Genomic DNA, 24,887 nt, shown 5'->3' on the forward strand with positions numbered 1-24,887 from the left:
CAAACTACTTTTTCCAAAGTTATTCTACACATTTTTAATTATCTCATCATTTCATGATTTTAATTTTAAACTATAATAGTTAAAATTATAATTTAAATACTAAAATAATAATAATAATTTTAATTTTGACCATATAATAAAAGTAAAAAATTCCGTTTTTTATTATAAAAAAAGAAAAAGAAAAAAAATTTAATTTTTACCCTAAAGTCATTGTATTAATTTATGAGTCTAAACTTTTAATTTCATCCCTTAGATAATAATGATATGATATTATCCTCGTGACTTTACTTTTGATTTTTTTTTTAAGTTTTGTACCAATAAAAATAGTGTTCCTTATGATCTTCTCTTTGATTAGTTGATGTGAGACTCCAATCTCGTCCATTACATGGAGTCCACAAAGAAGATCTCGATAAGATGAACATATGGTACGCTCTGTAATTTCCTCTATGCCGTTTTTTCATCTAAAGAACCTTGATTTATAATGATCCAACATATACATTTTCATTTACAACATACATTTGTTATGTAATTTAACTGCTTATGTAATGGAGCTGATCCATCCATCGTTCAAGTTTTTTCTTTTTCTCTCTAATCTGATTTAATTTCCAAACCACAGGACAAAAATGAAGCATAAGAACAAGCTAACATTACTGGACAATTATGGATGATGATATTAATCATAAAGTGAAGAATCTATACCCATATGGTTATGTTGTGTTTACAAGTATCGAATGAGTAGCCATATGACAGCAATTAAACCCACAATACCTACCACAGACAGAAGCATTCCCAAGCAAGAGCAGCTCCCCTTTGCTCGCTTGTTCAATATTCCCAATCTCTTNAAAAAAAAAAAAAAAAAAAAAAAAAACCAAGATTTAAACCACAGGGTAACACACAAAGGATTCCAAGAAATTTAACGTTCGTTCATCTTTTATTTGATGGAAGGATCGTTGAGATATCAATAGTTTCACGTTCATTAGAGATCAGGTATGGTTGGAATCATTCGTTAAGTAGCTTTATTGTGAAAGTGTGCAAGGATCTTAGAAGGACCTCTAGCTTTGCAAATCTAGTATTGTTGACGCTTATCAGAGAGCTTATTAAGTTGGACAATATCGTGTCAATATGGAAATATCGAGATGCAAAAGCCTGGATCCGTAGGACATATTAGCTTCTTGAGATCAAGATCATCAAGCACACGTAATTATCAGGTTTTTACAGTTGAATATTTTCTACAACAGTCAGTTTCATTTTCTGTGAAGCCCCCAGATCAATTAACCAATTTTTCTTGTCATTGTTGTAAAAGAGGCAACAATAACACAAATATTACCATATCTTTTTCAACTAGTGATGAATTACGACATCCTAGAGATATCTAAAGCATAAAATGAATAGTAAGAGAGAATTTTACCGCTAATCGAGAGTCTGTAACATCGACATGCTGGTCTAAGTCATCCTGCAGAGAAAAGTATGATTAGATGACATGTAAAACTAAACGTAGACGACATGGAATGAACTCTTACAGCATTCATAAAGCAAACAAGAAATCATACGTACAATTAGGCGAGTATGAAGATCGAGTTCTTCATTAACTGCCAAAGCAATATGTTTTGTACTTCTTATAGTCTCCTCCAACTTTTCAAGACCTTCATCTTGCTCTGTTTCAAAATCATATCAGAGAAGACCCAAAAGGGATACAAGGAAGTATATAATATATTGAAAGTAGAGTTGTCACAAAAACTTGCCCTTCATGATTTGTCTTTGAAAACCAACAAGTCCTTGGTTGTCTAGTTCAGCTGTTTTGCTCATTACATCCGCTGATTTCATATCCGGGCCAAGCAAACTGTTGCGGTTAGCGAAGTTTGACATGTTCAACGTTGAGGCCATCTGGTTTACTTTTGATCTCATCTGAGCAAGCATGTCCTTTCGTCGATTTATCTCCTTTTCGGACCTGCAAACCACAAGAAAGAACAAACTTGGACTTAGAAAAAAATAGTGTGAGACCCCACATCGGTTGGAGAGGAGAAAATAATTCGTTCTCCTCTCCAACCGATGTGGGGTCTCACACTATTTTTTTCTAAGGGGGTGGAAACTTCTCCTTAGTAGACACGTTTTAAAAATCTTAAGGGGAAGCCCGAAAAGGAAAGCCCAAAGAGGACAATATCTGCTAGCAGTATGCTTGGACCGTTACAAATACAATTTCGATCTCAAAGTTTTGGTCCCTTAGGATTGAAAAATAGTTCTTATGCCTTCATTGATGCAAGGATCAAAGTCAGAGGACATTTCCGGCAAGAACTCCGCCGAACTTCCTCCCCTCCCCTTCATCAGTCTCTCATAATTTAGTGCAGTAGTGAGTGAAGAGGAGGGAGAGGGAACCATGGCATTTGTTGTCCCCTCAAAGATGCCAAGAACCAAGAACTAGTACATATATCTTTCTCAACTATGCATCCAACTGTTACTTGGATTCTAAAGCAACGTGAGTATATACATAACAGAAACAGAACTCAAACCAAAATGCTCTAAGATTAGCATAGCATTATGCAAGTAAGGATATTGCTAAATTCGATTTAAGACATGACATACAGGGGCTGCTTTACAGGAAGCTTCAACAAAAGGGACTCTAAGCCATCAACTTTAGTCCCCAAAATCGTGATTTTCCTCCGAATCGCGAAGGCATGACGTTGAGCTTCTGGTCCAGTTGCAGGAACGGAACTTCTTTCAGAAATCATGCCATTGATATCATCCCCAAGCTTAGAGGCTTCATTATATTCCCTTAACCATAAATCAGAAGAAGCCATCAACAACCTGACAAGAAGAGACGCATTAATAACGGTATATTATACTCTCATCTCCATTAGACTCATAAATACTCCTAAAATCAATTCCAAAAACAAGCACCAAAACGGATTTTTGGTTAATTTTGTGTTCATATCAGAGAGTATCCAGCTTGCATGCCCCTCCACCTAATGTCACAACCCCATAAAGCTAACGGATGGTGATTGAATTAAAAGTTTCCAAATGACATAATCAAATATTCAAATTTATAATATCTACTTAGCATAGCTCGGTTTGCTAAAAAGAAAAATATTCCAATTCATATAACCATCTACCATGAAATTAAAAATGGTAAGAAAATACAAGGAAAATTGATGACAACTAGACATATCACGAAACAGGATGAATAATTCTACTTCTCTCGTTCATCTTACCAAAAGAAACAAGGCCGGAAAAGAATCAATCAAAATAAACCACCGTCTGCTGAACGAAACCTAATTGTATATATCGGAAAAATCAGGGTGCGTTAATCGGAATAACGAACGAAAGACGTTTCAATAATCCAATGCAATGTCGGGCAGTTTCCAGAAATTGACGTACAAAATGGATGAAGAAGAAGCAGAATCAAAGGCGAAAGGAAGAAAAAATCAGAACAGGAAATTCACCTGTAAAGCACAATTTGAGATGAATGAGATCAACGTCGTATTGACCACGGCGGGAGAGGGAGTCAAATTCCCGTGGTCGACGTTGGATGTTCTTCGTAGAAGGTCCAGGGAAGGGAATGGGAAGAAACTCCATTAAAACTGCGTCGTTTTCTGTTTTGTACTCTTCCGTTCATTATGGATTAGTTATGCTTCCTTTTTCATTTTTTTATAAAATATTTAATAACAAAATGTTTTTAATATTATCTTTTGAAAAAATATTTAATTGCAAAATATTTTTAATATTATCCCCGCATGGGCGGCCACTTATCTAAATTATTCAACCAAAATTGTAACATTGGGTTAAATTTTAAAAAAATTAAAAATTAAATTCAATTTATGGGTTGATATTTTTGTGGTTGACTTTTAAAGATACAGTTAAAATTCTGTATTTTATTATTTTTTAAAAATTATGAATGTTTAATGTTTGAAACTGATGTTAATGATGCATTGTGACTTATAAATCTGTGATATTTTAATTTTTACGAGATCTTAATTATTAATATAACATGTAAAATAGAGGGTTAGATTTTTTACGAGATCTTGATAAGTAAGATTTTTTTAAAAAAAAATAATAAAATAGAGGGTTAGATTGAGTGGTAAATAAACTCTGTTAGGAACCTGAGGTATATAATTTTTCTAAAAATGCTCCATCAACATTTTATTGATATTTTGATCGTAGTTTAGAACTTTGAGGTTGGATTAAATCACTATGAGCTTGGATAAAGTTAGTTTGTTAACTGGTACCAATTTGAACTCTAATGTTATAATTTTTATGCTGGATTTAAATTTTGTTAATTCTTCCTCTAATTTAACCCAAAAAATAGATAAAAATGTTAAAAAAAATCATGAACTTCAATAAAATAAAGTTTTTACAAAAAAAAAAATTAACNAAAAAAAAAAAAAAAAAAAAAAAAAAAAAAAAAAAAAAAAAAAAAAAAAAAAAAAAAAAAAAAAAAAAAAAAAAAAAGAACAGTTAGCTGTAATATCTTTTTAGAAAAATTAAGAATATAATTGATGCAATATGAACAAATTGAACAAATAGAAAGCTTAATACACCGTAACAAAATTAATTGTTTAATTGAAGACCTTTGAAGTTTGAATGATAGGTTGATTTTGATCCAATTAAACCCTAGAACAAAGGGAGCAGCAAATCCAAGAAAAGAAAAGAAAAGAAAAGAAAAGAAAGGCAGGGGGTTATACAATCATCAAATGTATAATAAGATAGAAGTAAGGTGTGGTTAAAATGTTGGAACAATTAGTGTAAATGCTGTTTGAAAGCTTTGAATAATATCATCAAATGTTTTCATAACACAGCTTCTTCGTGGGGGAAGGGAAGGGAAGGGGGACAGGAGGTGTCACAAATGACCCATTTTTTACCCAAATATATAATTAGAGATTAGATAATAAGCATACATTATGGGGGGGCTTCCCTCTGCAACTAACACCATTAAGAAGAAAAAATTGAATGTAACGCAAAATACTACACTTCAATTTTTCCTATACTCCATCTCTTCTTCTTCTTCTTTCCTAACTTTCTTTCGCGGTTGAGCCGGGGCGAAGGATGATTTGGGTTTTAGACCATCGCAATATAAACAACAATCAGAATCTGAAGTCGGGGTCGACGTCCATTGCCCAAGCAAACTTTGCTAGAAGAGACTTATTGAATATCTGTGGAGGTGGTTAACGTCTTAATCTTAAAACTCCATAAGCAAGCGAGATATAAACGAATGCAAGAAAATGATGCTTACCTTTTCGATAGGGACTTCGTGACGCTTACACCATGCAACTGTGATTCGAGGATCAAGGTAGTTGATCTTTGACGTGCCCAACGCTACGGTTTTCAAATCCTCTTTAGTCTTCATATCTCGCTCTATCTTCTCAATCTTTGCATTTGTTTGGGATATCTTTTTCTCTAACCTGTAACACGGCTTCCTAAATGTTAAAAACTAAATGAAGATGTTGATGTGGGTTTCTTAAGTAAAGTTAAGAAGTTTACGCTTCAGGGGTTAAGTTCCTCTTTTGCTTTCCATCGGAGCCTTTTAAAGGGGGCTTCCCTTTCTTTGCTCTATCTAGATCAATTTTCAGCTCTTTCACAATGTCCTGCACAACAAATGATGGATAAACTAAATGCACTAGAACTACAGAGTGATTGGTAGGGGCATTATTTAACTAAGGTGAACCATCCATGAGAAAAATATGGTTCTTACCCTGAGCTCGGAGATCTTCTCGTTCAATCTCGTCATTTGTGCCCCATGAGATTTCGAAACAGTCCGCTGGTGATTACAAATAATTGCAACCTGTAGTTCATAGAAAAAGTGGCTAATGTCAAATGGCATGAAATTAGACTAGTAAAACCTAAGGAGGAGCTGAATTTACCTCCTTGTTTGCGTGTTGGTATGTGACGATCTTTTCTGAAACTTCTCCATCTTTGGTTCCTCTGTTCAACTATCATGGATAACACCATAAATAATCTTGTTAAAAATCCAAATTAAATAGAAGGAAAAAGAAGGAAAACCACAAAAGTTAACGGATTATCTTGGAAACATTCATAATGATTTCTAGAAACTGGATGCAAGTTAATCATTAAACTGCCTTTCTCCATCCAATGGAGTGCATTTAATAACACGATTTTACCACCTATGAGCAAACGTCTAAAGTTTGATGTCTCATTCAACTTTAACATCATTACTATCAATTAAGATATTGTAGAAATATGAAATAAATGGTTTGTGAGAGAAAGATATAGAACAAACTATTTTCCACTATCAGAGCCTAGCCTATGACAAATGACTGAACGTTTACAAGTTTGTGACCCAAAAAAACGTTAAGGAAAAGCAAATGATCACAATTGCAATAGTCCATTGAACTTTAGGGGCATTTGATTGCAGTGATCAGAATAGGAAGCCTGAGAGTTGAGAATTAAGAGTTATAAGACCAGGATATGTGTTTCGAGTGCATAGTCGAAGTGAAGCAGGTAGTATTTGGTTTAGGAGAATAAGCAAGATTTTTTTGATTGGCTAGAGAGAAAGCCTGGGAATAAGATTAGAGTACACGAGACTTCCTATAATGGATGAGAAAGAATGGGATTGTGAAACCGCACTCTGCCGACCCGTGGCTAAGAATCATACATCCTGCTAGAGTTATTTTGAAAAGGATAATTCTATTTAATCCTTAGTTTACCACAAATTTTTAACTCACAATCAGTTCGCCGCAAAAAAATTATGAGTAGATTGAAAAACCGAGATTTCAAATAATATTTTACCATGTCATCAAGTGTGATAGAAGCATTATATGTACGAAACACTTTTGCAGTGAGACCAGGCATGAGATCCTTCAGATGAGCATTCAATTTACTTGTATCAAGCTTGTCAAAAAGATCATCGCTTCCACTTTTTCCTGAAGAATTGAAAAACACGATACTCTACAGCCTCAGTCATGGCATTGATGCATCATTGTGTAAAGAAAAAAAAGAAAGAGAAAAAAGAAAGAGAAAAAGGAAAAAAAAAAAAGGATTAAGAAAAACAAATAAACAAGCTCACCGCTTTGAAATTGTGTGATTGCTTTGAAAACAGGGAGCTCAACCTCGACAGTATTTTCATACTTGATTGAATCTTTACCGAGGAAGTTGAACTGAATTTAAAGAAAACTGGTCATCTCTTGTTGGCATTAAAAACAGGACATCTCTCAACTCTCAAGCTCCTATTTCAATAAGCTTAAAGACGTTTACCTCCAGAAGATTAGGAGGTACTGCTTTGACGTTCTCTACTTTCAGTGTACAGCAGCCAACTGTATCAGCTTCATCGTCATCCTGCGGTAGGGATCAAACATCTTTTAACTCTTCCAGATCAAAATAGTTGAAAATATTAAATAATGCATGCATGGAAACATAAATTGGCTAGAATGACATTACCTTCTCATTCCCAGCCCTAAGAGCCAGTTTATCAATGAGATAAGTGGCAACTGCAATTTGCCTTCGTGTTGGGTCTTTGCTCGTAAAATCTTTTGTATATGAATTCCTTATGTTTTTTATGTAGTCCTACACAAACCAGCAAGGATTCAACAGACATGATGATGATTCCATACTACAACTTCAACAAAGAATTGTAAAATTATAATGAATGGCATACCTTGAGCATTCTTGCTTTCTCGTATTTCTCTTTGTCACTCTGGCCTTTCAGTGAACTACTAGCAGCCAGAAATACATACTTGAATTCTTTTGGATTTATTGGATCATTCCAGAAAGCCAACCATGTAACCGTATTGTCATGTCTCACTTCCTTCCACCTGTCAAAAAACTCAATACTGAATGAAAATATGAAAAAGATAAAACCAAGAAATTCTGAGACAGTTAAGGCATGTGTCTCATGAATTTCTAGACACATAATAGACCCCTTATTCTGCAATATTTTCAATGTAACTTATTTCCAGTGGTGTAAAGAGACAAACCTTTGACCAGGTATAGGACACTCGGGGATCGGAGCATCTTTTCCGATATTGATTGTGATGTCACTGGGGCGAATGCGTTTTTTCAACTTCCCCATCTGCAAAGACAACCAAGCTTTAAAAGCTGAATCAAGTAACAAATCTCCACGTAAATTTAAACTATGAACATCCAAATACCAAAACATATACTAATCTCCTCAAAGAGTACCTTGAATAATTAACTGAGTGTGTCATAAATGCTAGTAAATATTTAACTTTCTGAATTCTAAACATGGTACCTTTGGATGTTCTCCACGGCCTCGGAACAATCCAGGTGGTTCAACTCTAAAGTTTCCAACCTGAGATCCATATTAAGAATCAAAAAAATGTGTGTACATGCTCTACTGGAATTATTCAATGGATAAAATCGCAGATAAAATGGATTCCTACAATGAACTTACAAAGTACATAGTAGCAACCAAGGCATGAATTTAGTAATTTATTATGAAAAAGACAAAACATAAGCGTAAACAAGTATCTTAACACATTTTGCAATGTAATTAATCAAGCATCACCATTAGTATTATTTCGTTCTCAAAAAATTTCACTTCCATCCTATGTGCTTGCTTAGTACTTAAGAAGTGTTCAATAGTGTCCAAGTGTTTAATATGTATCAAACATACATTAGCCAAACTAAAGTGCCTGTGCTTCTTAGCTTCTTAGAATACATCAATGACAGGTTATTAAAGCATAAAGAAAACATATCCTCAAGACTAGCATAATCCAAACTGCACGAAGAAAAAGGCAAATGAGCATAACCTTCTCCTTAACCCCATCAAGAATAGCCCACATGTACTTCTCCTCTTGTTTCAGTTTCTCCTCCTTCAAAGCTTTCTTCTCCTAGACAAACAAATCCCAGAAATGTGAGACCAAAATTAATTAAATTGAATGCCTGAAAAGGACTTGAAGCTCATAGTTGCCTTCATTCAAAATTGCAGATCAATCAATTAAAAAATTCCTTTAAAATATGCATCAAATTTACCCTTAATTAGAATAGAAAACAAAGTAATTTGAAATTGAGTATCAACTAGAAATAACTATTATGGTTAGACATTAATTGGCAGCCAAAAATACTATGTCTTGAATAATGAATAGTTCATATTTCCTTATAACAAAAAAATGAATAGTTCACATTGAGAAATGGAGTAAAGCCACCTCGATTGTACACCTTGGCAATGTGTCTATATAACCAAGACATGAAACAAAAACCTACAAGTTGACATGAAAGCAAAGCATCTAGAAAAATATACGAACAATAAAACAAAGGATAGATTTCTGAAAAACCTAAAAATAAACCAGATCAAAATAAGTTTGTAACATTTGGAAATGAAACTAGTCATCCTTTTTCATCGAAAACATCCCTACTTCTTAGGTTTTGCTAATGAATAAATAAATCGAGACCCAAGAGAGATGTAGAAATCTGGAGAAGCATTGTTTGCATTGTAACTCGTAAAGATGGAAATATATATAAATAACCAGGAAGATTAAAACATCACAAACTTACTTCTGTAGTCATCTGTTTCTTCTTCTCCTTCTCCGTCTGATACCAGTCATATATTGGGGTGAAATCACAATCATCCAAATTCTGAATGACATGGTTTTTCCCAAGTAATTTGCGCCAGTCATTCCAGAAATTTTCTTTGAATTTCGGTTTTTGCATATAATCTGTATCCTTCATCACCGCAAACATGGTTGCAACCTGATAACGACAAAATTACATATCAATCAAAGAATTCACCACAATTCAATGGTAAAAATGAACTGGGAATGACATAAATAACATGCAAATATATAAAATAAAAAATTGAAGAAGATGAAAAAAAAAAATGCTGTGCATGTAACACGCCAGGTGGAGGGGTACCTCCTCTTGTTCAGGAGTCAAATCAACAGGCTTCCCTTTATGAAGAATCTTCACCCCATGAGTCTGGTATGGAGGTGGAAAAATGACACCATTGTGAACCAAGGTGGTCCATTTTTTCTGTCCATCACCAGAACTGGGCAGCAACTTTGTGGACTTAACATATTTGGATTTCTTGACTGGCTTTTTGGATTTCTTGAGTGTTTTTTTGATTGAAGAAGAAGCCACTTTTGATACTGTTTTCTTAGAACCTGATGACTTATTCACTGCTGCAGACATCTTCATTCTCTGTGAAATAGGAATATGGTCATCGTCGTCAGCTACTTCTTGTTTTGCTTTCAATGATACTGTATTGGTACTCAAAGGAGTAGATGAGTCTGAAAGCTTTGGCTTTTTCGATGAAATCTGAGAAGAGGAATGGGAATCTGCATTAGGAAGAGGTCTCTTGCTGGAAACAACAGCAGGCTTTTGCAGCTTATCCCTTGAGGTCGAACCATTCTGATGAACTTTTGAATCCAATGGTTTCTTTTCATCAAAACCATGTTGTCTACCACCCAATACCCCTGAAGCAGACTTCATTTGAAATTTCGATGATAAAGGAACCTCATCATCGGAATCTTCTGAGGATTTTTTTATTTTATTCTTTTGTACTGTTGGTATAGGCCCTTTACTGGGATGGTTAGAGTTCCCTTTCAATCTAATACTCAATGGTTTATCATCTTCAGAGTCACTATTATCTTGAGTAGGATGTATAGAATCATTCTCCTCTTTCACAGCAGCATTCGCCAACTGTTTGGGCCGGCTATCCATAGAATCTGAGACTTTCAAAGTTGTGCCAAGTGATTTAACAAGCGGTTCCTGGATAGAGGACTTGGATGCTTTCTGACTTCCTATTTCAGGCCTCATGGGCGATGTCTTCGGCAACGAAGTCATCCTTTTTTGAGCATTAGAGCTTTGGCCATTGGCCGAACACGCATCAGAACCTGGCCTTCCTGATAACTGATTCAACCTCTGAGATTGCGAATGCTTAACTTCCGAATTTAACTGATTTTGCCTAGATGCACTACTCCTCTTGAAAACTATGGGCATGTTGTCCTCATCATCATCATCAAACATTGGAGCTTTTCCGAAAGTCTCAACAGCCATTCCGCAGCTATGTACTACAGAGAGTCAGAAATTAGTTTACGTAAGTGCCTTGGAAGACGAAGAAGACAGAGGGGATTTCAGTTTCTGCACCAATAACAGCCTCCACACANAAAAAAAAAAAAAAAAAAAAAAAAAAAAAAAAAAAAAAAAAAAAAAAAAAAAAAAAAAAAATCAACAATTAGGGTAAAAGGATTAAAAACTTGGGCCTCAGAAATCTAACCAAAGGCATATTCATTGCTCAAACTAAATCATTCAACCAAACCTCCGAAACAGCAAAATTAGACCTAGAACATAAAAGAAGCTAATCCAAGCAAGCAGAGAATTGAGTACAGAAATCGAACACAAAAAAGGAACTAGAATACTTCAGAAGGGGCCGAAATTAGAAGAGCAGGTTTAGAATGCAACAGAAAAGGGGGGAAGGGGAATGAAGCAAGAGCGTTGATTGAGCTGAAGCAGAGTGAGATTGGGGGAAATCTGAAAGTGGAGAGCAAGAGGTGGAGAAGGAGAGAGTACCTGAGGTGGAGAGGATGGCCGGCGTGATGGTGATGGTGATGGTGATGGTGGGAGCAGCTGAGTCGCGCAGAAATTGAAGACGGGGAGGGAGAGCGGGGAAGAAAACCTAGAAGTGTTTGTCGTGAAGGAGATGGTTTATTTAGTTTCGCCCAAACTCTTAAACAAAAAAAGATTAAAACCAAATAAGAAACGGAAGAAGGTCTTCCACCAACAGATTTGTGATCCTCCTCTTCCTCCCTTTATATTTCAATTAAATAATTATTATTATTATTATTATTGTTAATTAAATTTTTTTATCAATATATATATATACATTAAATTTTATAATTTATTTAAGAAAATATATATCTTCAAAAAGTTTTATCTTATCTGATCTTATCTTATCTGATGTTTCGTTAATATCTGTCTTTAAAACTTTAAAATAAACGTTCGTTCAATTTTAATCAGATTTTAGTGGTTCAATTATTGATAATATGGTTTCAATGTACGTATTAATAAAGATGTTATATTTTTTACCAAACTTTAGTATTTGTGGATATCACCGTATTGTTACGATGGTAAGATTTTAGTCACCGTGTTGTTACGATGGTAACATTTTAGTCACCGTGTTGTTACGATGGTAAAATTTTAGTGGTTCAATTATTGATAATATGGTTTCAATGTACGTATTAATAAAGGATGTTATATTTTTTACAAAACTTTCGTATTTGTGGAAGGTTAAAACTAATTATCCGTCTTTTTTTCATTTATTTTGTTTATTTTAAACCGTAAGAATAATTAAGTTCATAGTTTAAAGGATGGTAATCGAAAAAAATTTTAAATAAAATTATTTTTTTATCAACTCCACATATTTATAGATATTGTGTTAGGTTTTAAAATGATGAAGGCTTCTTTTATACTATTTAATTTTTATATATCCACTTGTAAACTTATATAAGTAATTAATTATATATTTAACTCGGGTTTAGAGGAATAATGAGACAACATTTTAGTCGGTAATTGTTATTGATAAATATACATGCATTTAGTCATTTAACGACGATAGGTCAACTTCGAGATGGTTAGTTGACAAATCAGTGAGTAGAGGTAAAGATCAACCAAATATTAACGGTAAAATCATTCAACATAAGACTCAACGAAAATATGTTGTTCGGATGTAAAAAAATACGTCAGATAAAAAAAAATTAACTTGAGTTCGTTAGAGGGATGTAGATAAAAAGGACTTCTTGGTCAGATGCTGACCCTTCATTAGTTTGAAGGGTGACACCAAAAACAACTTTATAGAACCTATTATCATGTATTACCTAGCCTTCATGTTACACGGGTAGACATGTTACTAAAAAAACCTCGTCTTTTAGTGTATTTTAATCGATAAGCAACTAAAATAAAGAAAAATAACTTCAATGGCTGCCGTCATCTAAGCTCAAACCCGAGGAACTATCTTTATTTTCAAGATTTTGAAGATTACCCGAAACTTTAAAAAACCAACGATGCACTACAAATCGGGAGAGATCCAGAACTAAATAACCAAAAATTTGTTTATTGTTATAAAGGCGACACGACTAAACTTAACTAAATCTTCATCAACATGTAACAAATTTAACGTATAAGATCAATAACCCAAAAGTCGATCCAGTGTATAACAAATTTAACGTATAAGATCAATAAGCCAAAAGTCGATCCAGTGTATAACCTTTAAATCGAATATTAAAATGTAAGTTCATTCCACATTATTTCTAAACACGTGGTTATTCTGTTCTAACCTAAACCAAACTATACATAATAAAAAGAAATAAAACAAAAAGTAGTATTTAACCCAATAAACTATTATTTAAATTTTACATGTAATACCTTACGAAAATATTTTGAAAATTTAATGTAATTTAATTAATTATTCAAATGGATGAAACTTATATTTAACAGCCTAATTTTTTTTTGTAATACTCAAAATATTTATTGTAAATAAAAACGTAAGAAAAGGAATTTATTTTAAAATTTTTGCAAATAAAATTGGAAAAACAGCTTAAAAAATTTAGATTTGGAAAAATAGCCCTTGAAAGTTAGAATTACAGAAATAGCCCCTACATAATTTTTTTTGGAAATTAGCCTCCATTTACTTATTTTTTTTGGAATATTAGGTCTTTGGATTGACGGATTGAGGGGTGGTAGTTGTAAATGGAAAAATTCTCTTTCAGGCTAAATCTCGTTTGCTCAAAAAAATTTCTACTGTCTCGTGGTGAGAAAATGAACCACTCTAGTGAAGGAATCGAAAGCTGAAAAACTCTAAAAACTCCGTAATTAACTTCTTACCATTTGAAGAACCCATAAACTAACAAGTTTGTATAAGAAAGTGAGATGAGACAAGCTCGGGAAGTGTTTGAATCGAGAGGTGAATTTTAAGGAAACCATTTTAAGATAACACTTGGAACCCTCGAGCGAATTTGATTTTTAGAGAAAATTGGTCATGCATGTAGGAGTCTCCTATTAACTAGAGGAAGGCGATGACGTAGTCGGTTCAATTAAACAAACCACATCCTCTTTTTTTAACCAGTGATAATTTTTTTTAATCTATTTCGACCATTTTTTGTCGTGATTTTTTTCTTCTAGAATTCTAACTTATTTTAAAATCTCTCCCAGAATTTTTAAGAAATTTGGAGTTTAGAAAGGCAGTGAACCAAGCCTAGAGTAATTTATGCATGACTAACGAGCCTTACAATACGTTGACCTCTTGAGCCACATTTAGGGTCGATCATAATTGTGTTGGTTTGATTAGTACTATGTACATATCATTAGAGTACAATCTTTGATCACGAGCTCGCCTCAACTGGTGAAGGTTTACTTAACATATAGGAACATGACGGTACTCATTTAGAGCCTGTGACACGTTAGAGGATACTACTAAGAGAGTTTTGATTGTACTTAGCGAAAGCCAGAGTCTAGAAATGACATAGAAATAAGGAGCTTATTAGGTGCCAACGAGGGAGCTTCTAGTTAGTACTCAGTAGTAGACACGTATGAAACCTATTACGGAGACCATAGAAAGGTTGCTAGTAGGGAAACATGATCCAAACCAATTGGATCGACCCTAGAGCCTGAGATTTGATGTGGGCATCCCTAAGTTATACGCCGATCGCGTATTGTCTTAGTTAGATCAAAGAGATTAGTATCAACGGGCTAAATGCACTATAACCTCGAGAAACTTCGATGGATGGCTTACACCCTTATACTATGACTGAAAATGTTCGAGAGAAGTATAAGCCTAATAGGGTTAGATGACCAAACCACGGAATTAGTTAACTTTAAGGATTAGCTAGAACATATAGCCTCGAGAACATTAAATACGAGTAAGATTCATTCTTGTTATTCTTTGTTTTTTAGATGGACCTAGACGATAGCTACGGTAACAGGGGACTATTAGACCCGAGTTGATATTGTACATGCTCTTTTCAAAATTACGACCCAAATTCTCAAAGTATTACTCGTTTTTTTTGTATTACGCTCAAATGTTTAACTCCAATCTGCAGCTTTGTTCAAATATTGTCTAAGGGTCCCTTGATTCCATATTTCTTCTCGTTATCGTATATACACTTTGAATGAAAGGGCTCGTTTTAGAGATGGAAGAATGAAAGAAGAGAGGGTAAGAGCGTAAATAAACGTTATTTATTTATTTATTTGTATACTAATATTAAAGATAATTTTGAATTTTAAATGCTAAATTTTTTTTTTTAAAAATAAGATAATATATATATATATATTTTAAAGATTAAGGGTAATAAAGTAATTTTAAAATTATACAAAAAAAAAAATCATAATTAGATTTTTAAATTAGGATACGAATTGGATTTTTCTTTCCAAATCGTTTTTTTTTTTTTTTTTTTAATTTAAAATAGGGATTAAAAAAAAAAAGGAATAAAAAGGGGAAAAAAAAAAAAACCCTATAAGCACCTCGAGGGCTACGCACTTCTTCCTCTCTATCGCAAATCCCTTCCCTGTTCGACACCGGCTACGACGGCGGCGATTGTGACGGCAGCGGTGACGCAGCTCCTCAGGGGGCACAACCAGGCGACGGTGAAACCCGGCTCAGATCTGCAACGATCCAGCCCTCGGGTCTTTGGATCTGCTACAGATACACCTTGATAGCCCGATCTGCGGCGGACGGCGACGACCATAACTCACGGTAATTGACTCAGTGTGTTAGTTTCCCTTCAGTTACGATTCAGCAAGATTCAAGTCGGTAGCGACGTTTTCGGGAGCTTGAACCATTTGGATTTGAAGCGCATTAAGGATCTTAGTAAGTGGTTCTCATTTTAGAATTATTTGTTTGAATCTCTTTGACTTTTTTGCATTCTTTTAGGCTCCGTATCTATGTCAAATTGTGATGTGAATTGTGTGCTTGGATATGTGTGGGAAAATACACATTGGTTGACCGAGACAGAATGATTCCCCACCTAGATCTAACCATTTCAACTGAATTAGCCGTAATTGTAGTATGTAAGTCAGGATGGGAGAATGAAGTAGAATGAAATGCTAGAAGGAAGGTCCAACTAAGATGAAGAGGAAGGAGGAAATGAACATGGGAGATGGAAGATATGTGCTCCTTCGAACGGCAAGTGCTGTGGAAGTTAAAAAAAAACCAGAATGAGAGTCAAGGTCGATTGAGGTTGCAATGAGATTGATAAATTTGAAAACCCTTAGAAGCTTACCAAGTTTGCAGATTGATGCCCCCTCAACATTAGAGAAGAGAGGGAGGACGCATCCTCGATGAAGCGGAATAGAGAGGTGTGTTGTGGAGCTGACTTGCCATATCTAACACCTCTATGGGTTGATCTGGAATGACCAGGCTACATACCCCTAGAAGATAAGAGCCCCTTAAACACTCTGCACATGGCTGCTCGCAGTTCTAGGCTCACCATCCTCATGATGAAAAAGACCTTCATACAACATCCCCCACACCCCACAAGAAACACTAATCGTGTCCTTAGTTCAAAGAACCGAGGGGCTAAGGCCATCTATCTGCCTGTGGCTCCAGCCCCTGCAGGAGAAACCTCCTTCAACGGCAGAGTCAAATTTATCCATGGATTGTTATTTTTATTACTGTTGGTTATGCTAATGTCAACTCGTATATTCTTCTGCTAGCTGTTAGGTGGTTAATAGTTGGAATTATGGACTTCCAATGGATGATTATGGTCAGGCATTTACAAAAATGATTCCTCTGTGACGATGGTCAATGAGATAGCTCAGTTTGTCTATCTAATGGTTCAACTATTTTGCAATCTTCCATTGCACCTTGTGTTTTGCGCTAGGCTTCAGAAAGCATTTATAGCACAAAAAGTTGTGGCTATAAGTGGCTAGAACTTGGAACTTAGGACCTACAGGTTGAATATTGCTGGTCAAACTTAAAAAGCTTTTTGTATGAACCAAAAGTTCATTTAAAGTATATATTTTTTTGTTTAGGAAAAACAATTTGACACGGACTTGCTAACTGATTTTCAGATTAAGTGCATAGTTGTCGTGGATTCTTAAATATGTTCTTCACTTTTATGATTAGTGTCAAATAGCTTTCTTGTTGATGTCTCATTTGTATGTTTTTAAATGCTATAGAAACAAAATTTTTAATTTTATATTATAAAAGTAAAAATATTGTATTTATATAAATATAAAGGTAATGATATGTTTAAAAATACAAAAGTTGAACATACTTATTTGCAAAAGGTAACTGCATGGTTGTTATGGATTTATTTTATATGTTCTTCACTCAGGGTTATTTTCCAATAGTTGTCTTGTTAATGTTTGGTACTTCTTTCTAGTTGTCATTTTATGTCTCTTCCTCCTGGGGTGGTTGTATCCTTGAACTTTTTCTTCATTTTTCCATATATAAATGAAAAGCTTGTTTCTTGTTAAAATAAAAGGTGTCTGGTTGATGTGGTGAAATTAGTTTCACGAACACTGATGTTGTATTTCAATGTTCTTTTTTTTTTTTTTCTAATCATGAATAAAAGAGATATATTAAATGTTCTATTGTGTTTTTAACCTTTTTCAGGAAGTATGAAGCCAATCTTTTGTGGAAACTTTGAGTATGATGCTCGACAGCCTGATCTGGAAAGACTTTTTAGTCGATATGGGAAAGTTGATAGAGTAGATATGAAATCTGGTGAGCTTCTAGCCATAGAAAATCTGTTTGTGTTTTAATTCCTTTTTTATTAAATAAACTTATAAGGCGTATTCTAGTTACACAAAAGAGCGCGGTTGTGTTTTGTTCCTGAATTTCTTCTAAAGTAGCATATAATTTGTGTCATGTCGATACGTATCAATTGCAGAAAAGAAAAAAAAGTATCATGTCGATACAAGCCACTTGCAATTTGCAAAGTTGCTGATATCTTTAATAGATGCAAATTACTGATCTGAAAAAGTTACTCTCTATCCGGCAAGGCAATTCAGCTGATGGAAATTCCTCCAAAGTAGTAGTTGTTCTCATTGCATTTGGTGCCTTGCAATACGAATGGGCATCATCCAGCGTATGGAAATCAGAGAAGGCAACATTTGATAAGTTTTTGGTGGAGGATTCTAAAAAAATTTGAGAAAAGAAGAGCGTGTATTTTAAATCCTGAAACTCCTTGGCCAGAATTTTTTTGGTGCAGGATTTTCTTCGCATATTCATAATCTTCTTGGATAAGGATGGCTCTTCACAATTGAGTTTTCCGCCTGTGACACCGCTTCCTCTTCTTGTTTCCAAGAAGATTCATTCCGATCCTCATTGGCACTGCCATCTTACATTTTCCTCAGACACTTTGCTTTCCATTCCTCATGACTTTTGCCTGCCTACAATTTCATACATTGTTTCAAGCTTGAAACATTGTCAACCTTAGCTGAGGCTGCAGAATAATGGAGAAGGCACTTTCTATTTGTAGACCTACCATGAGACATCCTGTTTTGGATTATTGCTCCTTGACACCACTTAATTCACAACACAAGGTCTGTTGCTAAATTCACTGTTAACTTAGTTTATAGATTTCACGGTGGTTGCAAATATTTCTTTCTTATGGTAAGAATTTTTTGTGGTTTGTTGAATGTTTGTTATAGAATAATTATGTTGCATTTAGAGGAATTCTTTGGTGGGAAAATTTTCATCTTTTATCATTGTTGGTGTCTCATCTCCAAGTCGTTATTCAGTTTTAGTTGTTTTTATTGGTTTTCAGGTTTTGCTTTTATCTACATGGAGGATGAGAGAGAGGCTGAAGACGCTATCCGTGCACTTGATCGGAGAGAATTTGGCCGAAAGGGTCGCAGACTACGTGTTGAGTGGACCAAAGTAATATAAATTGATATGGCAGAACTTCCAACTAACTCTTTCCTTTCCATCCCTTTGTGAAACTTTTATTTGATTTTATTTACTATATCTTCAACTCTATTTTGATCGATCATTCTTTTGCTCTGTAGCAAGAGCGTGGCATTAGAAGACCAGGTGGTGGCAGAGGTGGAGGAGATTCAAGGAGATCCTCTACTAATACAAAACCTTCCAAGACTTTATTTGTTATTAACTTTGACCCATATCATACTAGGACAAGGGATTTGGAGAGGCACTTCGATCCTTATGGTAAGATATTGAACGTAAGGATTCGAAGGAATTTTGCATTTGTCCAGTATGAATTGCAGGAGGATGCCACTAGAGCATTGGAGATTACAAACATGAGGTTAGTTTTTTTAGTTACATTGATATTTTCACTTGTTATAGGCAGGTGTGTACACGTTAAGTTATTGGTATGCCTTTTAATTATCATTACTGTGTACAGCAAATTGATGGATCGAGTGATTTCAGTGGAATACGCTGTTCGAGATGACGACGAGAAAAGAAATGGGTATAGTCCAGATAGGACTCGTGATAGGTCTCCCGATAGAAAACGGCGATCCCCAAGTCCCTATAGAAGAGAGCGAGGAAGCCCTGATTATGGCAATGGTGTTAGCCGCAGTCCATATAGGAAAGTCAGGGCTAGTCCTGATTATGGAAGTCGTCGTAGTCCAAGCCCTTACCAGAGAGTGAGGGAGAGGGGTTCTCCTGAATATGGTCGTGGTCGTAGTCCCAATCAGAGTCCTTATAGGAGAGAGCGAGAGCGAGAGAGATCAAGTGACCATGCGAGGGCCCCTAGCCATAGTCCTTATAGGAGAGAGCGGGAGCGAGAGAGATCAAGTGACCATGCTAGGGCCCCTAGCCATAGTCCTCCTGCTCCCCATCAGAGGGAAAGAGCAAATGGTGAGCGAGCCCACAGCGGAATTCACAGTCCTTACGGGAGAGAGAGGGGCAGTCCTAGCGAAGAACGTCGAACTAGCTATAGTCCTCGTGATAGAGAGAGGTCAAACCCGGACAATGGTCATGATCAGCGGCCAAAAACAATAGCCGAACCAGGGGATAGCCCGAGTTATGGTGGGACTCAGAGCCCGAAGCATCGGGGCTATAAGAGGTTTGTAGCTGGAGTTCGTTTTATTATTTCATTTCAAATTGTTGTTTGAATTATTCATCTAATCCCTGCATCCATGTGTGGTGATGGTTTTGCAGCCGTTCACCTGAAGCAGAGGAATGAAGTTGATCTCAATCTGGTTGGTTTTTAGAAGAGAGTACGTTTTTAGTTGTATAATGGTGGTGTTAACATTTTTAGTACAAGGGTTTGTTTTGCTGATTTCTATACATTTATGCTTCAGTTTGTAGCGATGGTATGGATGATATATGCTATGCTATGCTATGCTGTTTGTTGCCAGATTTGAGTTAACACACAACAAGTTTGCTCCATTTGGGTTCTCATAAGGCTTTTTACAAAGAAACAAAGTAAAAATTGCTTTTAGTGCTTCAAAATTAGTTTTCGTAGTGTTTTGAGTTCTAATCCAACGGTTAATTAATAGATCGTCAAAAGTGATTTTATAATTCTAACGTTGCTTTTATAAGCAATTTAATTAAATCGTCTAACAAGCCATTATAAGGCTTATTAGGGGTCTATTGGATTCATTTAGTTCTTCTCTCAGGTTGGTATATTCTCCGACATTGATACAAGAGTTATATTGATTCATGTATGAGCATTAATATTGTTATGCCTACATAAAAATTTATCTACCGTTGCTATGAGATGTAGAGTGAGTGCCATTTTGTATTTGCCAAATGGCAACCGCGAGTTATTTTGCAAGTGTGAGAGTGCGAGAGTGTAAGAGATACACTTGTAAATACTTTGGTTACAGTGATTAGCTATCATCCATGTATGTAGGAAAATTTCTTCTCTCAAAACTACGTAAATTTGTGTCTTTTTGTTTATTTATGTTTTTGAGTGTATAAGTGCGATCGATCTTACCTCCACTTACGCTACAACAATTGGTATCATAGCATTTGGGTATTGTGGAAGACTTAACCTCATCGACCACGAGACATGTTCACACTCACCAGCTGTTTTAACTTCGTAGGACTAAACCATGATATATAAGCTTCTTTTGGTTGATATAACGTTGTAGGACGTTATTGAAGTCCCAACATGTTTTAGTTGATGATGCATGACAACAAATACCAGAATCATGAATAGGACTAAGTAACATCATATGGAACTAAACTAAATACGACAAAGAAATTAGTTTTATGCTCGTGTATCTCTATATAAAACATTATATTAAACTATTAAAATTTAAAATTTTAGAAATTATATCGAAGATTATATTATATTTTTATTGTCAAATATTTTAAAATTTATTAGAGTATTTTACATTTTTTAATATTATATTTAGAGGTGGATTTTAAAAATAGAATAAAATAATTTTTATTTTTGAAATTAGTTTTGTATTTTCTTTTAATGAAAAAGGGAGAAAATAAAAAAAAATTTATTTCTGTATTTGAAATTATTCGAGATTGGCTGTAAATGAAAATTAGGGTTAAAAAAAGAAAACCCTAAAAGCTCCCATTTTTTCCACAGCCGCAGTCCTCCCGAGGTACCCTCTCACTCCTAGCCTTTCCGCCCAATCCACACTGCGTCAATCGACCTCCGGCGGCAAGCATACCATCCACGGCGGCCTGTAACTCTTCACTTCCGGAAAAGAATTTCGGCTGAGACTCGTCGATTTGTTTGGAAGCGGTAAGTGCATAGTTGTTGTGGATCTTTCGTTATGTTATTTACTCTTAAGATTAGTTTCAAATAATTTTCTTGTTGATGGACCTGTTTGTTTTTGTTGTTGTCTTTATATTGTGAGAGTGATGTGTTAAATGTTGTATTTTTCTTTTCCGGTATCTTTTACAGGTAGTATGAAGCCGATTTTTTGTGGAAACTTTGAGTATGATGCTCGACAGCCTGATTTGGAAAGACTGTTTAGTCGATATGGAAAAGTTGATAGAGTAGATATGAAATCTGGTGAGCTTCTATCCATAGCATGTTTTTCTGTTGTGTGTGTTTGAATTCCCTTTTTTTAACGAGAAATTTACCAGACATATATCAGAAACACAAAAGAGGACGTTTGTGTTATGATTCCTGTATTAATTTTAAAGTTTCGTTAAATTTGTATCATGTCGATACGAGGCACTTGCAAATTCTGAATCTATGCAATATACTGAACTATCGAAGTTACTTACAACCCGCTAAGAAAGTGTGGATACAACGTCCGCAAGGCAATTCAACCGTTGGAAATTCCCCCAAAGTTTGAGGTCGTCGTTCTCATTGCATTTGGTGCGTTGCAGTACGAATCGGCATCATCCAGCATATGGAAACCGGAGAAGGCGACTTTTGTTGGGTTTTTGGTTGGGGGTTTTTAAAAACATATTTGAGAAAAGAAGAGTGTATGTTTTAAATCCTAAACCGCCTTGGCCAGAATTTTCTTTGGTGCAGGATTTTCTTCGCATATTCATAATCCTCTTGGTTAATGATGGCTCTTCGGAATTGAGTTTTCCGTCTGTGACAAGCTTCCTCTTCTTGTTTCCACGACGATTCATACCGATCCTCAATGGCACTACTACTACTATCTTACATTTTCCTCCGACACTTTGCTTTCCAGTTTCCATTCCTCATGACTTTTGCATGCCTACAATTCATACATTGTTTCAAGGTTGAAACATTGTCAACCTCAGCTGAGCCTGCAGAATAATGGAGAAGGCACTTTCTATTTGTAGACCTACCATGAGACATCCTGTTTTGGATTATTGCTCCTTGACATCACTTAGTTCATACACAAGGTCTGTTGCTAAATTCACTGGTAACTTAGTTTATAGATTTCACGAAGGTTGTGAATATTTCTTTCTTGTGGTAAGAAATTTTTGTGGTTTATTGTGTTCTTCAATAGGGAGAAAATTGACATTGGATTTTGAGGAATTCGTTGGTGGAAAAATTATTTGGTGTCACACAGATGCCATAATTAGTTTTTTTCTGTTTGATTGGTTTACAGGCTTTGCTTTCATCTACATGGAGGATGAGAGAGATGCTGAGGATGCTATCCGTGCACTTGATCAGAGAGAATTTGGTCGAAAGGGCCGCAGACTACGTGTTGAGTGGACCAAAGTAATGTTCATTGATATGGCACAACTTCGAATGGACTCTTTCCTGTCCATCCCTTTGTGGAACATTATTTACTGTATCTTCAAATTGTATTTCGGTCAATCATTCGTTTGCTTTGCAGCAAGAACGTGGGATTAGAAGACCTGGTGGAGGAGGTGGTGGAGGTGGAGGAGGTTCGAGGAGATCCTCTACGAACACAAGACCTTCGAAGACTTTATTTGTTATCAACTTTGACCCGTATCATACTAGGACAAGAGATTTGGAGAGGCACTTCGATCCTTATGGTAAGATATTGAGTGTAAGGATTCGAAGGAATTTTGCATTTGTCCAGTATGAATTGCAAGAGGATGCCACTAGAGCATTGGAGCTTACAAACATGAGGTGAGCTTTCTATCATTGAATTGTATACGCATTTTATGTGAGTATTAAGGTCATTATATTGAAGGTATGAGTTGATCCCCGTTTGCCCTCGTCTCTCTGAGACAATCTGAAGGAAGATTACATTGCTATTTGCACTCGTTAGATGCCTTTTATATACATGTTAAGTTATTGATATGCCTTTTAATTGTTATTACTTTGTACAGCAAATTGATGGATCGAGTAATTTCAGTGGAATACGCTGTTCGAGATGACGACGAGAAGAGAAATGGGTTTAGTCCTGATAGGAATCGTGATAGGTCTCCCGATAGAAAACGACGATCTCCAAGTCCCTGTAGAAGAGAGCGAGGAAGTCCTGATTATGGCAATGGTATTACCCGTAGTCCATATAGGAGACAAAGGGCTAGTCCTGATTATGGAAGTCGTCGTAGTCCAAGTCCTTATCAGAGGGAGAGAGAGAGGGAGAGGGGTTCTCCTGATTATGGTCGTGGTCGTAGTCTGAATCAGAGTCCTTATAGGCGAGAGAGGGAGAGATCAAGTGACCATGGTCGTGGTCGTAGTCCGAATCAGAGTCCTTATAGGCGAGAGAGGGAGAGATCAAGTGACATTGGTCGTGGTCGTAGTCCTAATCAGAGTCCTTTTAGGCGAGAGAGGGAGAGATCAAGTGACCATGGTCGTGGTCGTAGTCCTAATCAGAGTCCTTCTAGGAGAGAGAGGGAGAGATCGAGCGACCATGCCAGGGCCCCTAGCCATAGCCCTCCCCATCAGAGGGAAAGACCAAATGATGACCGAGTCCGCGACCGAAGCCGCAGTCCTTACGGGAGAGAAAGGGGGAGTCCTACTACCGATGGACGTGGCACTAGCTATAGTCCTCGCGATAGAGAGAGGTCAAACCCAGACAATGGTCATGATCAGCGGCTGAATACAGTAGTAGCCGAACCCGAACCCGAACCCGTGGATAGCCCCAGTTATGGTGGGACGACTCAGAGCCCAAAGCGCCGTGGATATAGCAGGTTTGTACTTGGAGTTTGTTTTATTATGAATACTATTATTGTTCTCGATTCTTTTTCCAAAATTTCATCTTATGCCTGTGTTCGTGTTCGTGTTCGTGTTTTACCCGGTGTCGCAGCCGTTCACCACAAGCAGAGGAATGATGATATGATGTAGTAGAAGGTGAAGGTATGTGGATCTCAATCTGCTGCTTCAGGGTATGTTTGGTTGTGTAATCAGTTTGATGAGTAGCAAACATGTATTCAAACGATACACTCTGCATTGTGATTTCCAATTACATTTGTGGCGCGCTTTTAATTTCGAGTGATTATTCTATGCTTGCAAAATCAAAATTATTAACAGAACCACCCTGATCCATATTTGGTTGTCCTAAGTGAATCAACTTGTATTTTTGGGGTATGAATAGGTTGAGCTTGGTTTAGCTGTTAACACACTTTTGTCATCCTCAAAATCACTCTCGTTTGGATATTGGCAATCAACTACTCTGCCTTGGATTGTGCCATGAAAATGATAGTT

At 35.9% G+C, this 24,887-nt stretch overlaps 4 protein-coding genes across 7 annotated transcripts; 2 read left to right on the top strand and 2 right to left on the bottom strand.

The window, feature by feature from the left end:
- Positions 1-647: 647 nt before the first annotated feature.
- Positions 648-3,559, bottom strand: LOC111810833 (syntaxin-52-like). Its single transcript, XM_023697640.1, has 6 exons — positions 3,438-3,559; positions 2,581-2,802; positions 1,743-1,948; positions 1,555-1,655; positions 1,409-1,453; positions 648-838 (listed from the first exon to the last, which is right to left on the bottom strand). The coding sequence occupies exons 2-6, from the start codon at positions 2,793-2,795 to the stop codon at positions 719-721; spliced, it is 687 nt and encodes a 228-aa protein (XP_023553408.1). The 5' UTR covers positions 2,796-2,802; positions 3,438-3,559; the 3' UTR covers positions 648-718.
- A 1,161-nt stretch (positions 3,560-4,720) lies between these two features.
- On the bottom strand, positions 4,721-11,675 carry LOC111810755 (DNA topoisomerase 1 beta-like). Its single transcript, XM_023697529.1, has 16 exons — positions 11,476-11,675; positions 9,820-10,976; positions 9,463-9,657; positions 8,718-8,798; positions 8,198-8,257; positions 7,923-8,017; positions 7,604-7,760; positions 7,387-7,512; positions 7,204-7,284; positions 7,016-7,106; positions 6,739-6,872; positions 5,853-5,921; positions 5,684-5,773; positions 5,473-5,576; positions 5,225-5,393; positions 4,721-5,144 (listed from the first exon to the last, which is right to left on the bottom strand). The coding sequence occupies exons 2-16, from the start codon at positions 10,960-10,962 to the stop codon at positions 5,076-5,078; spliced, it is 2,664 nt and encodes an 887-aa protein (XP_023553297.1). The 5' UTR covers positions 10,963-10,976; positions 11,476-11,675; the 3' UTR covers positions 4,721-5,075.
- Positions 11,676-15,404: 3,729 nt separating this feature from the next.
- Positions 15,405-20,256, top strand: LOC111810801 (serine/arginine-rich splicing factor RS40-like). 2 transcript variants are annotated; one of them, XM_023697596.1, is made up of 6 exons: positions 15,405-15,766; positions 17,516-17,626; positions 18,672-18,784; positions 18,913-19,166; positions 19,266-19,931; positions 20,027-20,256. In XM_023697596.1, exons 2-6 carry the CDS (start codon positions 17,521-17,523, stop codon positions 20,049-20,051), a joined length of 1,164 nt encoding a protein of 387 aa, XP_023553364.1. In that variant the 5' UTR covers positions 15,405-15,766; positions 17,516-17,520; the 3' UTR covers positions 20,052-20,256. The 2 variants fall into 2 exon arrangements, with proteins under 2 accessions (XP_023553364.1, XP_023553365.1); XM_023697597.1 differs by lacking the exons at positions 15,405-15,766; positions 17,516-17,626 and adding an exon at positions 17,905-18,447.
- A 1,115-nt stretch (positions 20,257-21,371) lies between these two features.
- On the top strand, positions 21,372-24,742 carry LOC111810796 (serine/arginine-rich splicing factor RS40-like). Of its 3 annotated transcripts, none has more exons than XM_023697588.1 (6): positions 21,372-21,575; positions 21,738-21,848; positions 22,873-22,985; positions 23,104-23,363; positions 23,567-24,373; positions 24,490-24,742. In XM_023697588.1, exons 2-6 carry the CDS (start codon positions 21,743-21,745, stop codon positions 24,512-24,514), a joined length of 1,311 nt encoding a protein of 436 aa, XP_023553356.1. In that variant the 5' UTR covers positions 21,372-21,575; positions 21,738-21,742; the 3' UTR covers positions 24,515-24,742. The 3 variants fall into 3 exon arrangements, with proteins under 3 accessions (XP_023553356.1, XP_023553357.1, XP_023553358.1); XM_023697589.1 differs by lacking the exon at positions 21,372-21,575 and adding an exon at positions 22,303-22,663; XM_023697590.1 differs by lacking the exon at positions 21,372-21,575 and adding an exon at positions 22,320-22,663.
- The last annotated feature ends 145 nt before the right edge of the window (positions 24,743-24,887 follow it).

This window comes from Cucurbita pepo, chromosome LG14 (genome assembly GCF_002806865.2).
Source record: "Cucurbita pepo subsp. pepo cultivar mu-cu-16 chromosome LG14, ASM280686v2, whole genome shotgun sequence".
In the NCBI taxonomy this organism is placed as follows: domain Eukaryota; kingdom Viridiplantae; phylum Streptophyta; class Magnoliopsida; order Cucurbitales; family Cucurbitaceae; genus Cucurbita; species Cucurbita pepo.

Coding starts and splice junctions, on each gene's coding strand:
- LOC111810833 (XM_023697640.1), bottom strand. CDS start 2,795: ATGGCTTCTTCTGATTTATGGTTAAGGGAATATAATGAAGCCTCTAAG. Junction 1,949..2,580: donor CTTCCTGTAAAGCAGCCCCT/GTATGTCATGTC, acceptor TGTGGTTTGCAG/GTCCGAAAAGGAGATAAATC. Junction 1,454..1,554: donor ATCTTCATACTCGCCTAATT/GTACGTATGATT, acceptor TTTTCTCTGCAG/GATGACTTAGACCAGCATGT.
- LOC111810801 (XM_023697596.1), top strand. CDS start 17,521: ATGAAGCCAATCTTTTGTGGAAACTTTGAGTATGATGCTCGACAGCCT. Junction 17,627..18,671: donor TAGAGTAGATATGAAATCTG/GTGAGCTTCTAG, acceptor ATTGGTTTTCAG/GTTTTGCTTTTATCTACATG. Junction 19,167..19,265: donor TTGGAGATTACAAACATGAG/GTTAGTTTTTTT, acceptor TACTGTGTACAG/CAAATTGATGGATCGAGTGA.
- LOC111810796 (XM_023697588.1), top strand. CDS start 21,743: ATGAAGCCGATTTTTTGTGGAAACTTTGAGTATGATGCTCGACAGCCT. Junction 22,986..23,103: donor TACGTGTTGAGTGGACCAAA/GTAATGTTCATT, acceptor TTTGCTTTGCAG/CAAGAACGTGGGATTAGAAG. Junction 23,364..23,566: donor TTGGAGCTTACAAACATGAG/GTGAGCTTTCTA, acceptor TACTTTGTACAG/CAAATTGATGGATCGAGTAA.
- LOC111810755 (XM_023697529.1), bottom strand. CDS start 10,962: ATGGCTGTTGAGACTTTCGGAAAAGCTCCAATGTTTGATGATGATGAT. Junction 8,799..9,462: donor AGAAACAGATGACTACAGAA/GTAAGTTTGTGA, acceptor TTGTTTGTCTAG/GAGAAGAAAGCTTTGAAGGA. Junction 5,577..5,683: donor AGAAGATCTCCGAGCTCAGG/GTAAGAACCATA, acceptor TTTGTTGTGCAG/GACATTGTGAAAGAGCTGAA.